This window comes from Lepisma saccharinum, chromosome 21 (assembly GCF_977018435.1).
Source record: "Lepisma saccharinum chromosome 21, izLepSacc3.1, whole genome shotgun sequence".
In the NCBI taxonomy this organism is placed as follows: Eukaryota; Metazoa; Arthropoda; class Insecta; order Zygentoma; family Lepismatidae; genus Lepisma; species Lepisma saccharinum.
The window spans coordinates 53,735,862-53,751,487 of record NC_139249.1 but is presented as its reverse complement, the minus strand read 5'-3'; the positions used below and the strand labels follow the sequence as shown (position 1 = coordinate 53,751,487).

The window sequence follows — 15,626 nt, the reverse complement described above, 5'->3', positions numbered from 1 at the left end:
TCGACCGTTCAGTGCAGGGTCTCAGGGCACCAACGAAGATTTGTATTGAACGTATGGGCAGGTATTATCGGCGATCAAGTGGTCGGACGATACTTCCTGCTACCACGTTTGGATGGAGATGCTACCTCGGTCTCCGGTCTTGGGAGATAAAGCTGCGATACGACTCTATTCACTGAAAATTTATCTCTCAATAAAATGCAGCTTGGAAGGACTGAACCCTCCGCCCCCCACCCAAAAAAGGTTGCCACAGACACAATGTTTAATTTTGGTGAGCTACAACTTCTTTTAGATAGACCATTGATCATATACAAATACTTTTCATGGAGCAAGAACCGTTTAATTAATAGATCCAGTACTCGAATTTGCATAAGCATCGTCCTTCACCTATACACCCTGTCTCAGCATCTCTGGAGCAAGGCCGCGCATGGCAGCAGAGAAGTGAGGCGAAATCGAGTGGGCAGAGCGAAGCAGTGCACGCTGCTGCAATGGCTGATAACTGAAGTCGTCCCCCCTCCTCTCCACGCAATCCAGTTCCTCTCACGTGTTCATTGGCGATGGTGAAGCCGTCTCGTGCCACTAATTGAGCAGATATTTGTTTTCGTTCGCCTGCTCCAGAGATATTAGGGATAAAGTGTACTGCATCGTCTTCAAGTTGATCCATACAAGGATCCTTCCTTTTATCCCCAAACTCGAACAAGGAAATCCGCAGCTAGGAATTTTCACTTCGAACACCGCAGATCACAAACTCGTAATACACTGGAAAGAAGAACTAGTTCGACAGAAATGTCCACAAAATTTCAATACATAAGAAAAATGAACTTGACAAAATTACGCAAAATAATGAATACATTTAACTCATATGCTGTATACCCTGTGTGGCAGAGAAGGGGATAATGATCCTCAAGGCAAAGGGATAATTGCCCCTGGGCCCCACCTCCTACTGAGTTTTTGGACCCCTTTGAAGTAAAACGTAACAGGTGTAGACAATGTGGGAAATTCAATTCACCTCTTATTTCAATCTCAAAAGGCTTGGGGCCTCCTTGAGAATATTTAATGAGAAGTTACATTTTAAATATCACGTGCAAAACTAATATTAGCTGTAAAAGGTCAAGTTTGATGTTGATTGTGTAGCAATAAGGAATGTACTGGTTGATCAACTTGATCTCACTACACTACGTTTACGACAAAACTGCGTAGCTATAACGGTATGAGATGAGGGATATTTTCCTATCGATTGCTTTCTTCGGAGCAAGTATGTTAATTCTGCATTTCGGAGTAAACACATATGACAAGTTACCCGGGCCTCTCCTGCGGAGACAATACTACACTGCTTATTATCGCAGACGTCGTCACATGGTTACTGGGAACCAGATTTCTGTTTCGCAAATCGTTTTTTTTTATATATATATATAAACCTCACTAACTGTGGAATTTCTGTTCTGATAAAAAATTTCAGAAGCACAATGCTGGGGGCCCTGCACCTCAAATTTCTGCACAGTCTTTTGAATTAACAGGTATAGGAGGTATGCTACATTATTGCAATGTTTTTTCAGTTGCATGGTTTTCAATGTATATTTTCTGACACACACATGCTCACAGTCACACGGACTCATATTTTGATAAACACAGAATGACCAAAAAATAAGCAGCATAACTTCAGGAATGTGTTCCTTACGTGTAAACATTGAAAATGGTTTATGTAAACATAGGGCCGGAAATGCATTGTTTCTAATTTATACAGTAGGCTTTCACAAAAAGAGCAAACCGGAATGTCTTTATCTCCCACAGGTGGTACATGACACCGAGTTCTTCCCAGTACCCTAGAGGAGATGTTCAAAATGTCCACCACCTGCACATCGACGTCACATGACCCAGCGGACAGGCTCCCAAATTTTTGGCGTGTTTCCTACCATATTAATTCAAATGTGGAGACTGTCCACATCTGCCACCGGAGACGAATATACAAGTGCTTTTAAATGACCCTACCGGTAGAAATCCAAAGGGATTAAATTAGGTAAGCATGGAGTCGAGGCAATTGGTCTACTTCTACCGGTCCCCGATCAGGGTACCTTTGATGCAGAAATCTGCTAGCAAGGAGACTAAAGTGTACGAGAGCGCCATCGTGCATGTAATGTATTTGAATCTCAGGATACTGATTACTATGAAGCAGCCGTAAACTCGTTACCCGCGGGCCGCATGCGGCCCCAGCATCCCTTGGCTTCACTTACACTTCATGCTTGAAATTCTATCTATACATTTGTAATTATCCCGTTTTCTCTGTTCTCGTGAAACAAGACCAGACTCATCCAAACTTCACCACATTGACCATTTTTTTCCCTACACAGGTATACATTCAATTAAAATGAAGCATAAATCTAAGCAAGCTGATTGACAGTTTACTTCTGAAGTGCAAAAATATCTTCCCAGCTGGGTGAGGGCAGCGTGCATACTTTGTCGCCTATGAGTCTGTTTCTTGATTTTCAAGGGTTTATCTTAAAGAAAAGTAAGATTCTGGAAAATCTTGTGGGAGTAAAAAAAACTACAGAAGAGGAAAGTAGATTTTTTAAAGTGAAATGCTTACTTTTGTTGTGATGTGAATAGTGAAATGCGTAGAAATGTTGTACCCTGATAAAGTTAATTCATTCAGTATATCTTTATCACGAAATAAATTTCCCAACCTCTGTGACGTTACGACACCAGAGGTCGTGGGTTCGAGTTCTCGCCTGAGCATGGGTGTTTTTTGTATATGTCCCTTCATAAATTTCATCATATCATCACTCATCCTCATCGTCGCTATTAGGCAAACGAGGCAGAAAAACGACGCTAATGAAAAAATATTTAAGAAATCATAAATACAGTTGAGGAGATGATTGATGACTTATTCAACGAACAATTGAAAGCGAAAATTGTTCGTTTTGTTGCCTTCTCGCTCACAATATGTAAAAGTACGGACGTCTGTGAGGTAGTTCAGTTAGCTCTCTTCATTCGTGGATGCGATTCTCATCTCAATATGACGGTAAAACTACTTGAATCATTTCTCTCCGTGACACAAGAGCTAATATTTTGAAGGAAGTTGAGGATATTTTGCAAAGTTACAGTCTTCCGTATCTTCAAAAGTTATAATTTGTCCTTCCCAACTTCTCAGGAATACCAGGAATATTTGTCCATAGTAAAAATACCACGTGACGAATTTGGAAATAGGTTTCAAGACTTCAGAGGGTGCGAAGGGCAATATTCTTGTTCACTGCTCTCCTTCGTTTTCTTTTGATGCTGCGCGTACAAGTCCTGACCTTCAAATGGAACTTATTGAATTACAGTGCAACTCATATTAAAAGAGAAATATCACGAGGTGGGCTTTCCTTGATTTTTCTCGTATCTCACATAGCAGTATCCTCGAATAAGCTATTTTGTTGCAGAACTTTTATTAATCTTAGTTGCACTTGCCTTGGTGAAAAGTTGTTTTCCATAATGAAGATTAATAGAAAAGCCGAGCAATCAAGAATGACTGACACACATGTGTTGTCTGCATTAAGAGTTTCATGCTCACAAAAAAACTTATTGCAAACTTTTTAAAAGCTAGTTTCCAAAAAAAAAAAAGTGTCAAATCTATGGGAAACAAAACTATAATTGCTCACAAAGAGTTTCTTGAGAAACATTTTTGTACAATTGTAACCAATTTATACTCGAAACTAACATGTAAAATACTACATCATGAGAAAATATTTGTTTGATTTTATTTCAATAAAACAGGCAAGGATATTAAATAAAATGATTTTCACAACAATTACACACACACGTTATCGTGTAATCAAACAGATCAGAGTGGTATGTGAGGGAAGATTAAGCGTTTTCCTCCTTCTGGTTTTAGCACCCCCTCTGCGGTTGCTAATTTATGGCAAGTGGTTGTGGGGTCTATATATAATTTACATATTGATGCTGCTATAATAATCACTGGAATCCCCCTTCCCCGTTAGGGTCAAACCGCTTAGTTCTGGACTTCAAGCGGTTGGGGTTTCAGATGTGTGGTCCGGAGAGTTTTGACATTATCGTTATGCGGCCCTACTCACGAATTGAGTTTGACACGGCTGCTGTGAAGAACTCAGTGTCATAAACCACCTGTGCGAGATAAAGACATTCCGGTTACCATGTGTTGTGAAAAGCTGTAGCTCGGAAACGACTGGACACCAGTATTTTTAGAAAATTAAGCCAATCACTTTCATGGTGTATAACGATTATCACATTTGGTAGAAAAAATATTTCTTATTTTTTATCAGATTTAACATATTGCCTACCTCTTCCTGCAATATGTGTAGTTTTTCCACATCAAATTTTTCTATGCCAGAGTTACTTGAATATTTTTCATATATTTCTAGACCGAAATATGAAAATCTGAATAGATCCTTCATGTACTCCATAAATTGTAATTTTTCAAAATGTGATGTATTTTCCCATGTTCTGAAATGTAAGAACGTTAATTTATTGATGAAGTGAACAATTCTCATACATTTTTGTGACATGTATCGTGTTTATAGAAATTCATTGTGTAAAATTATTAGAATAATTCATCTTCAGAATCAATTCAAGTAAGACACATCCAAGTTTCTGCTTGCAGTTTTGTTATAACAATACCCACATGGTAAAATATGTTTCCGAAATATAGTAATTTGAAATCAGAAAAGTAAAAATAACAGAAGGTCTGAAATACTTACTTACTTACTTAGTCGATCCTCTTCTACCGTGCGGTTTTGAGGTTTCCCAGAGGGTCTTCCATCGGATTCTGTCTCGGGCCAGCTCCTTTGCTCTCCTCCACTCTCCTCCTCTAGCCTCTACAGCTGCCTTCACATCTTCTTCCCATGTTCTTCTGGGTTTCCCGCGTGGTCTTGCTCCTTGCATCTTAGCATTCAAAGCTTGTTTAGCTATTCTGCAGTCTTCCATTCTTTGTATGAGTCCAAACCATCGTAACTGGTTCTGTTCGATTCTCTCAAGCACTGGTGATACGCCCAGGTTAGCTCTAATGGTCTGATTCCAAATTTTGTCTCTTCTTGTTTTCCCTTCTATTTTACGGAGAAATCTCATTTCTGAAGCCTGTATTTTACTCCTATGTTTATTTGTCAATGTCCAGGTTTCACTACCATAAAGTAATGTAGGTAAATATATCACTTTATACACACGGATTTTCGTAGTTTTGGTCACTAATGGATTATTTAGGAAATTTCTCTTTAGCGCATTAAAGAGTCTCCCTGAGGCTTGGGATCGAGCTATAATTTCACCATCTATTCTGCCATCTTGTTGGACTATAACCCCGAGGTATTTAAAATCTGTAGTCTGTTCTAATGTCGTTACATTATTCAAAGCAATCTGATGTATATTTGGCTGTCGTGCCATCATCATGGTCTGAGTCTTTTTATCATTTAACTTCATGCCCCTCTTTTTTAACTCTTTTTCCCAAATTCTCACGTTCTTTTGTAAATTTCTTTAAGAATCTCCCAATGTTAGTATGTCATCGGCGAAGGCACAATGGTTTATATATATTGGTTTTAAAAACCTATACCCCAGCTTGAATTTCTGTACCTTCCCATTGCATGATTTAATAACATCATCCATTAAGGTAATAAAGAGGAGTAGGCTAAGGATACATCCTTGTTTAAGCCCTACTATAGTCTCAAACTCTTGAGACTCTGCATTGCAGGTGCGGACATAATTTCTACATTTCTTATACAGACTCTGCGTTGCTGTAATTAATTTATTGCTGACATTTCTTTGTTTTAGTATTTTCCATATCTCATCCCTCGGAATGTTGTCGAAGGCTTTCTCTAGATCTATGAAAGCCATATGTGCCTCTTTCCATATCTTATCAGTTTTTCACTGATCTGTCTGATGGTAAATATGAGGTCTTGTGTGCTTCTTCCTGGTCGGAATCCGTAGTGTGCCTCATCTAACTGTGGCTCTACCACTTGCCTTATTCTATCTTCTAGTATCCTCGCATATACTTTCCCCGGCACATTCAATAACGATATCCCACGATGGTTTTTGCAGTCTCTATTGTCTCCTTTTTTTAATATTGGCACAATGACACTACACTCCCATTCAGCTGGTATCTTCTTTGCTTTCCAAATGAGATTAATAATCTTAAGTAGTATGTCTTGACCACTTTTGCCCATGAATTTAAGCATCTCAGGTGCTATCTGGTCATGTCCTGCAGCTTTGCCTAGTTTCATTTTCTTTAGTGCTCTTTTTAGCTCCTCCATAGTTATTTCTTCTTCAGTTTCTCCCTCCTCTTGGTGTTGCTGTTTTTCTTCCTCAGTCTGATCTTTCTCCTTTTCTCCAATCTCCATACTTCCTCCAAGCAATTCTTGGAAATATTCTTTCCACCTCTCCATAATGTCATTTTCACATCGGAGGAGGTTACCACTTTTGTCTTTTATGAACTTAAGAGGACATTGCTTCTCTGTTCGCATCGATTTTAGTACTTTGTAGAACAGCTTTTGGTTATTTTGTAGGTTTCCTTCCATTGCCTCCCCAAATTTTTCCCATGACTGTTGTTTTGCATCTTTCACTATATTCTTCACTACTAATCTTTGATGTTTATAAGCTTCATAGTCACTTAAATGTTTTGTGAGTACGTATTTTTTCCACCGTTGCTTCTTTTCCTTTACCATTTCTTTTATCTCTTCCGTCCACCATGCTGTTCTTCTCTGTTGTTGCTTTCCGCTGGATTTTCCGCAGATTTCGGCCGTCGCTCCTAAGATTGCCTCTTTATATAAACTCCATATTTCTTCCAGTTTATCTTCTCTCATAGTGGGCCAATCCAATGTTTCCACCCTTTGTTTCACAGGTTCTTGATAATCTTTTTGTCTTTCCTCCTCTCTCAATTTATATACCTTTATTCTTTCTTTAGGTTTCCTTTTGTTATCCCCAGGGTCCTTGGTCTTGATATTAACATGTAACTGCATAATTACTAAATAGTGGTCACTTCCAATCTCGTAACCTCTATATGCTCTTGCATCTAAGATAAATCTCCACTGTTTCCTCTGTGTCAATATGTAGTCAATAATAGATTTTTCCTTTCGGCTGGGGACTTCTCTTGTATATCTATGTGTTTCTTTATGTGGGAACTTTGTGTTCGTAATTACAAAATCATTTCCTGCACACATATCTGGTAATCTTCTCCCATTATTATTCTGGTGCGTCACGCCGTATTTTCCTAGCAGCCCTTCCATTCCTTCTATGTTGTTTCCAACTCTACCATTAAAGTCACCTAATACATAGACAGCTCCCATGGTGTCATTCCACTGTCCTCTGAAATCCACTGTGGTCTGAAATAAGGTTGGGGTATTAGATGTGACTAATTGATATTCAGAATCCATATGTAAATATCTATTAGATGAAGAATATTGGATATCTAATTTTGAATGTAAAGATGGTATCTTTTGAATTTTTCAAAAATTGGTAACAACAGTTTCAGCCAAACAACCTCAACATTACTATAACCGTTGCAGAAGAAACAGGAGGGAAGTAGCAGTGTGTGAAATTGAAGAATTGGAAACCCGAAAATCAAGGGTCTCGCTACAATAAATATAATGCATGTATGAGTGTGTAGAATCATAACTATCACAATGTGGCTATCAATACGTATATTTTAATTGATCTAGAAGCTTGTGAAATATATTGAACTATAATAATGGCTGTGACTATTCAGAGAGTCTGTAAACGTATAAGTGAGAAAAGATACGCATTATTACGTACCTTGATATGAATCTCATGAAACGCTTGTCATCAGGATCTGTTTGACAAGCAGTGGCACTCATGGTGGGAATCTTTGCATCTACAGGGAGTTTCTCCACGCTTATGTATGTAGGGTCGTTTGCATACTTGCGCCATGCGTCTGATATTACCACCGTGCACATCAGGGCTGACAGTAGGAAGGCTGCCAACCAGAATAACCTAAAGGATTTTACAACTAGAGCTGAATCCCTTTTAAATCCACCAAAGTGGATTGATTTAAATCAGGTTGATTTAAATCGTAATTTCTGTCAAAACTTAAATCAGGTGATTTTTTTTAAAAAAATACTGATTTAAACCACATTAAAAAATAGAGAATTATGTACATGAGGATTTTGTAGATATCGCAATCACTTTTGGTAAAAATACAATAATTTCGTAATCATTTATTGGTGTTTATTAAGCTATAAGAAAGAAAGAAAAAAATATATGTACTGATGAGGTAAAGGTTATACGAAAGGAAATGTAATATGTAAACTATAAACACACTTAAATCTCTTAATTTTAATTCAATTATTTCTGTAGGCAAAAGTAGCAAACATTTTGTGTAGAAAAAATATACAAAATACTAATCATGTCAAAAGGTAAATAGTGTTATTATCATTAAACTGTAACTAAATATGGCAGCTGATATTTTGTAAACTATCATTAAATATTGCCAAAATTCAGCTACAAAGACTTTAAAAAATATTTTAAGTTACAATATACAGTACATTCAGAATGTTTCTTTTTTTTTAAATTTCACTGGATGAAAAGTTAGTGAAATTATGTATTATAATTTCATTAATACACTCAACAAACATTTCTATAGTAGGTTCATGTATATAGCATTAGAAACAGAAAAATGTATGTTTACATATTTTTTCTTAATTTGCTTTAATCAAACTGTTGAAATATTTTACAGAGCTGTTCACTTGAAAAAGCCTTTCTATATAAAAAAAATTATATCTATACCTAGGTAGTTATAGTGCCAAAACCATACCAGCAATTTTAAGAGTGCTCTTTTTTTAAAAAAAATCGATTTAAGTAAAAACAATCCGATTTAAAGAAAAAATCATAAAAAATGATTTCTTTAATTAAAATCATGATTTTTATTTACCCTGATGTTAACATATGAATTTTTAGTGATAATTATCGCCTATTAGCGGGCATTGTAGACAATTTAGTAATGGGTCTAATGTCCAGTTAAGTTTATATACCGTTTTGTTTTACACTCAACAAATTTTACGATCCTAGTTACATGAATTATTATTTAATTTATAAATTTTAAAAATATCTCATTCGAAAGTGACTTATTATTTCGTAGATTTTTGACAAATGAAAAAGGAACATTTCTCAGGAACAACCAGCATAGTGAATTATGTGAATAAATTCTAATGAATTGTGGTTGTCTGATATCTTTCAAAAAGTGGACTGTTAAGTTGTAGACAGTCGAATAGTTTTTATACCGATTCCTGTTCGGCTGAGATTTTGCAAATTTTTAGGTAGTGAAAAAGGGGACACGAGTGATAAACCTGTTTGATTTACTCTGTTCTGACAGAACAGAAAATGAATAATTTCAATCAATTCTTTAATTTTGATATATTTCAGATGCAACCAAATTTACAAAACAATGTTAGTGTGCCATGAACTGAGTCAGATTTACTCTTCCAGTGTCTTCTTATTTTTTTTTAGTAAGCCCCATTGTTGTTGGATTCTTAATGTTTGTTCACATTCTTTTGTCAATTCTCTTGTTCATTACTTTCCTCTTGTTTCCTCGAGATTTAAGAACGATTAGGTTAGGTTTGTGTAGGTTATGTTCAGTCCCCTAGATTTTGTCTCTTTCCCTTGTAGTTATCTGATCAATTACTATAACAATCTCGCTGTATATACAAGCTCTACATAATAATACAAGTGACCTGTCCTTGCTCAGTCTAGAATTTCCTCTGCAAAAAAAACGGAGGAGGAGAAATTTCAATAAATGTATCAATTCAGGGTTAATGGGAGGACTTATAGTAAATGCAGCTGGAGGGCGGTTCTGACCACATCACCTCCAAAATCGCAGATATCGAGAATGCGTGGAGTCCTACCTCCATATCCCCTAAATGTGCCTTAATGGCATGGTGCTATATGAAGGAAATGACAAAGGGAACAAAGTATTTTCGAACAATTAGTTGAAAACGTGTTCTGGGACTCGTCAAGCATGTGATCATAATGAACAAAGAACTAACTTCAGATTTTTTACAAACCCCTGTTCATATGTAAGTCTGACGTAGGCAAGAGCGATATAGCAGTGCACATATTATGAAGTATTGGTGTTTATAAAGCAAATATTATTATGTAAAATCTAGAAGATAGTATCAAGAATGATTTCCAGTTTTGAAACTGTGAATGAGCAAGCCACGGTAGCTCAGTCGTTATGGTGTGTGACTGCCATGCTAGAGACCCAGGTTCGATCCCGGCGGGGGAGAACCGGGATATTTTCTACCTGTTCAAGTAGCTCAGGCGCCCACCCAGCATCCTTTAAAGTGGGAATCTGGAGGAAACTCTGGGGCGTAAAGGCGGCTAGGGGCCTGGTACTGATCACATCACCCCCACCTTCGACTGTGATCAAGAAAGTGTGGGGCCCTATTTCCACACCCCCTATATGCCTTCATGACGTGGTGCGAAGCAGAGGGGAGCACTTTCCATCTTTTTAATTTACTTCTTTTTAAACTATAAACCATTATGTAACCAACTGGAATATTAGAAAATTATCTCAATTGCATTAGAAGGAAAATTATTGCCCAGATTCCAAAACTTCACAAAGTATTATGCTAACAAATGCACCACATAGGGATGTGCTATCGAAACAATATGCATACCTCTCATAAAAGGGTTTCCCTTGTGCTGTGTGGCCCAAGCCATGAAATGATGTTTCCCTGAGGAATTCCTCAAACACTTCTATCATATTGCTTCCCCGATGTTGCCTAATGGGGAAGGAAGGTGATAATTAGACCAACGAATTGTATTATTATTATAATAGCAAATCTGGTGCGCATAGGGAGTGCATGCATATGTGCGTGTGATCTGAATGGAGAACAACACAAAATATGTCTATAACCTATTTATTCCTGTTTCACCTGCTTCGTAATTATTCCTCCGTCAATTGTGCAAACAGAAAACGTTGGGCGGAACACTAATTGTATCAAATCATGTTCTCCAAATTTATATCTTATTTATCATAATGATGTGCTAAATGTAAAAAATGCTCCATAATGCAAAGTTGTTTCCACTTTTCACATAGTAATGATAAAAATACTAGTAACATTATTAGAAGAAGTAAGTAGTGTTAAACACGAGGTAAAATTTATTACAAAACTGCACGTTTGTGTTATTAAGAACGTGAAAATGTGTGTAGGGTGTGTGTGTGCGTGTGTGTGTGTATATATATATATATATATATATATATATATATATATATATATATATATATATATATAGAGAGAGAGAGAGAGAGAGAGAGAGAGAGAGAGAGAGAGAGAGAGAGAGAGAGAGAGAGGTGAGTGTATGTATCACATGAGTCAAATCAAAACCTTAATTTGGTATTGTTTTTATATTTCTGCATGTAGGGATGCACAAGTTTGCTACAATTTAGGATACACCCATTGCTGATCCACATATATTTTCAAGTCTGGGTTAGTGTCTGTATACCTTAAGAAGAAGAATATTTGGAATCTATGTGCAGACACTTATGAGTAGAGCCCGTATTTGTATGTAATTACATATTCTATTCCTTTCTAGATGCATACCTCGCGCAGGAAAATGTAAAGGAATTATTCAACTGACATGATTTTGCATAAGTTTTATGTTACATATTTTTACATATTTGCCAGGATATTACATCATTCGTCGCCAGGAAAGTTTACATCATTTTTTTTTTCATGTGTACCATTGCAACTCATCCATCGGCAGTCATCTCCTGTGTTGTTTAACTGAGACAGGAACTGCACTCGCACAGTGTAGAAGAAAACCACGCCAATGCTGAAATTTTCTTTGATTATGTCTTCTTACAGAAATTGCCATACCTTTCTGATATTTTCTACACACTCAATGTTCTGAATGTACATCTTCAAGGTACAAGGGAATCCTGCACCTTTCAGACAAGTTGGCAGCCTTTAAAAGGAAGTTGCAGCTTTGGAAGAGAAAGATTAAAATTGAAATAATTGGGGATTGCTTTCGAACATTGAGTGCATTCTTAGAACAAATAGTTCTACAATTAAATGAAGAAATCCAAACATTGCTGTATGCCTATTTTTAACATAATCCAGCTTTTCTTACCTTTTTATCTCATGAATACCGTATGGCTGAATTAAATGACACCAGTTTATAAACATTAACAAACTGTACACCGCCTGCATTAATCATACACATAGCTTCATTACTTGTGTATGACAACAGTAAACAAACAAATGAAGACATTTTGTGTTGATCTTTCATTGTCACATCACATGTATTTATCTATTATTATTATTGAGGGGAGGCGCGTGCAGATTTTGGCAGCGGATGGGAGGTATGACGGTTGAAAGTTAGTTTGAAAAATACTGATCTAGTAAGGACATGATAGAACGATCTGGCGGCCATCTTGATGACGTCATATCGAGCTTTTATGACTACGTTTTCGTAGAAGTACCCAAAAAATGTTAATGCACTTTTGGCAAATCAGAATAATTAAAAATTACTTACTCACTACGGTTTATTTAACGAATCAAGTTGGACGACATTGGGAGTGTGACTATTCATCTTATCGACCCCGAAAACTATGGATTCCACAATAATATCGGTCGTTTTCGATTATTTTTACATGTCACCCCATACCACCCCACCCCTAAGGGTGTCATGGGTGTCTTGGAGTTAAATGGCATTTGAAGTATCCCGAAAACAATTGATTTCACACTAATATTGGTCGTTTTACATGTCACCCCCCTTCCCACCCTCACCTCTAGGGGTGTCAGGGCTGTCTTGGAGTTGAACGGCATTGGGAGTGTCCCTACTCATCTTAGCGACCAAGGAAACTATGGATTCCACATTACTATCGGTCGTTTTCGATTACTTTTACATGTCACCCCTTCTCACCCCCACCCCTAGGGGTGCCAGGGGTGTCTTATCCCGACATTATTTCTTTCCACATTGTAAGTCATACGTGTACCAAGTTTGGTCATCGTAAATGTCACCAATTAGCTTAGCGATACTAATGGTCCCGGGTTCGATCCCCGGCCGGTTCAAATCCGGGAACTTTTCTAACGTTGGAAGCGGCCCCGGCGCCCACCCAGCGTCGAATAACATGGGTACCTGGGGGAAACCCTGGGGGGTAAAGGCGGTCAGGGGCGTGATGCTGATCACATCACCCCCACTCACGACCGGATCAAGAAAGTGTGGGGCGTTACCCCCACACCCCCTATACGTCTTCATGGCGTGGTGCTATGCACAGGGGAGCACTTTCTTTTACTCCAAACACTATGGATTCGACACTAATCCATATCATCTTTGAAGTGCCATCTCGATAGGTGATGAACTTGGAGTGGAACGTCATTGCGAGTGTCACTATTCATCTTATCGACCCCGAAAACTATGGATTCCACACTAATATGGGTTGTTTTCTATTATTTTTTCATGTCACCCCCCCTTACAACTCCCACCCCTGGGGATGCCAGGGGTGTCTTACCACCACAGTATTTCTTTCCAGGTTGCAAGTGATACGCGTACCAAGTTTGGTTGAAGTCGCTCCAGGCGTTCGAGAGTTATGCTGGAACAAACATACATATATACACACATACACACATACACTCATACACACATACATCCATTTTTATATATTAAGAGAGCATAGTAAGACAACATGTCAAATCGTTCTACATATTACGTCATCAAATAAAGTAAAAGGAAGGATTGTCAAGCAGTTACCCTTATTTTAAAAGGTCACTTAACAATGCTGTGATATAAACAATTGTTCCTCTAAGAAACGAATGTACACATTTTGAATACCAACAATTAAAAGTGAAAGGATCCTTAGAAGTTGAAATTAACGTCCTTGTTTTTTAATTCGCCGTAAGTGTGGCTAACGTAATATAGCGTCGGTTTCCATTCCTGTGTGCAGTATTAGTGTTGCGGCGAAATGCATAGTGCAAGTGGTGCTCATAAACGAATAGTGAAAAAACGAAATTGAAAGTATCTTTCGGGATGCAATTAGTGGAAGTGAAGTACCATCACAAGACTAATAGCCTAATAATACTAATAATGTCAGCAGAGCCGAAAACGAAGGATAGCCTAAGGGCTCAAATTTTAGAAATCATTCCCCCCTGGGTAAGCAGATGGACAAACTCTGTTGATGAAGACTTGCACTCTCTTCCGGGACTCTCTGGAGGAAGCAAACGAAATCAAGACCTCTGCGCAAGTAGGAATCGAGAGGGCTAGACCAAAGAAAATGTGAGAAGGCGAGTGCATGAAGGGAAACACGTGGCTGCGTGTACCAGCGTCTTGGAACAGCGCCCAGTGCTTTGCTTAAGTCCCTCGCCCTCTCCCGTTCTCTGCCGTTATGCGCGACAGTACTCCATAGACTCCCGAGAAGTGATATGAGTTGAAGATGGGAAGTGTCTGGCAGAGAATTCCAAGTCCACAGTAGACTGTAACGCTTGTAAGGAATAGAATGATGATAGAAAAGTTCGAATAAATCACTTGCGACAAAAACACGTTTCTACGACAAATAAGAAATTCGCTATTCCGAAAAAGCTGTAATAAATATGAGTAGTTGTATTGATACTATTATAAACCCGAGAAAGTATGAGCCCCCCTCAGGCAGATTTGGCTACACTTAAAACAAGCTCAAGATGTGCATATGAGCTTATTGCTCAAGTGTGGTACTCTGTCTAATCCAAGATTTTTGTAAAAATGCCCTTGGGAATTTCCTGTCAAAGTATGACCCCTCTCAGATTGATTTGCCTACACTTACAAAAGCTGCATCTGCCAGATTGTTGTCCATAAGCTTGTCAAAAATATGCCCCTCTTGATATTTTTTTTGGCTATACTTAAAATTAGGGCAAAAATGCTCATAAGAGCTACCCACATACCACACCCACCCACACCCACACATATTTACTTCCGGTTTAAGTTCAATTGAACACCAGGCCCAACTTGCATATCTAGTACTAAGACAATGTAATATGCAGAGGCCTTCTAGAATTGCTCTGTGACTCTCTCATTTCTTACATCATAAACATATGATTTTTCACCTATAAGAATAACACTACATATGGTGTCATCAGGGAGTGTATCATGTAACTCACAGATAATTTTAATGTTTGTCCTGTCATTAACCACAACTTGTTTCCTTTTTGAGGTGTTGATGACAAACATGGGTCTCTGTGCTTTGAATTCATCTGGTGTGTAATACATGTCAGTATTGCCAGTAGTGACCCTTTTGTATGCTGTAAATGCCTCATATAATTTAAGGAAATCATCCTTGGACATGTCTAAATTATAATTTTCTCTAGGAAATACCTCATTTCTGCCATTTTTAAGATATATGTTCTTGATGTTGCAGCTATCAAATTTACTTGAATTTTTTTCCTGATTATTGTGTCTTCCAGTCTGAAACAGTACCACCACAAAATCTGGCATGTCATATTGTATACTGGAGAATGAATTTGTAGCATCAAACTCATAATAGGTACCAGTGGCGGGCTTCTGTACACATTGATATGTATAAAATTGTAAAGGAATCTGTGGATTTTTTAGGATATCTGCTTTGTATTTAAGAGCATAACTGGCTTCATATTCAACAACCGGGATTCTTAGCTCCATAGTCTGAATAATGCACTTGCCTTCAT

General features: G+C 37.8%; 1 protein-coding gene across 1 annotated transcript; it reads right to left on the bottom strand.

Annotated features, from left to right (window-relative positions):
• Positions 1–1,919: 1,919 nt before the first annotated feature.
• LOC146004196 (uncharacterized) lies at positions 1,920–10,711 on the bottom strand. Its single transcript, XM_083142866.1, has 4 exons — positions 10,626–10,711; positions 7,747–7,944; positions 4,293–4,455; positions 1,920–1,982 (listed from the first exon to the last, which is right to left on the bottom strand). Exons 1-4 carry the CDS (start codon positions 10,709–10,711, stop codon positions 1,920–1,922), a joined length of 510 nt encoding a protein of 169 aa, XP_082998992.1.
• Positions 10,712–15,626: the final 4,915 nt, after the last annotated feature.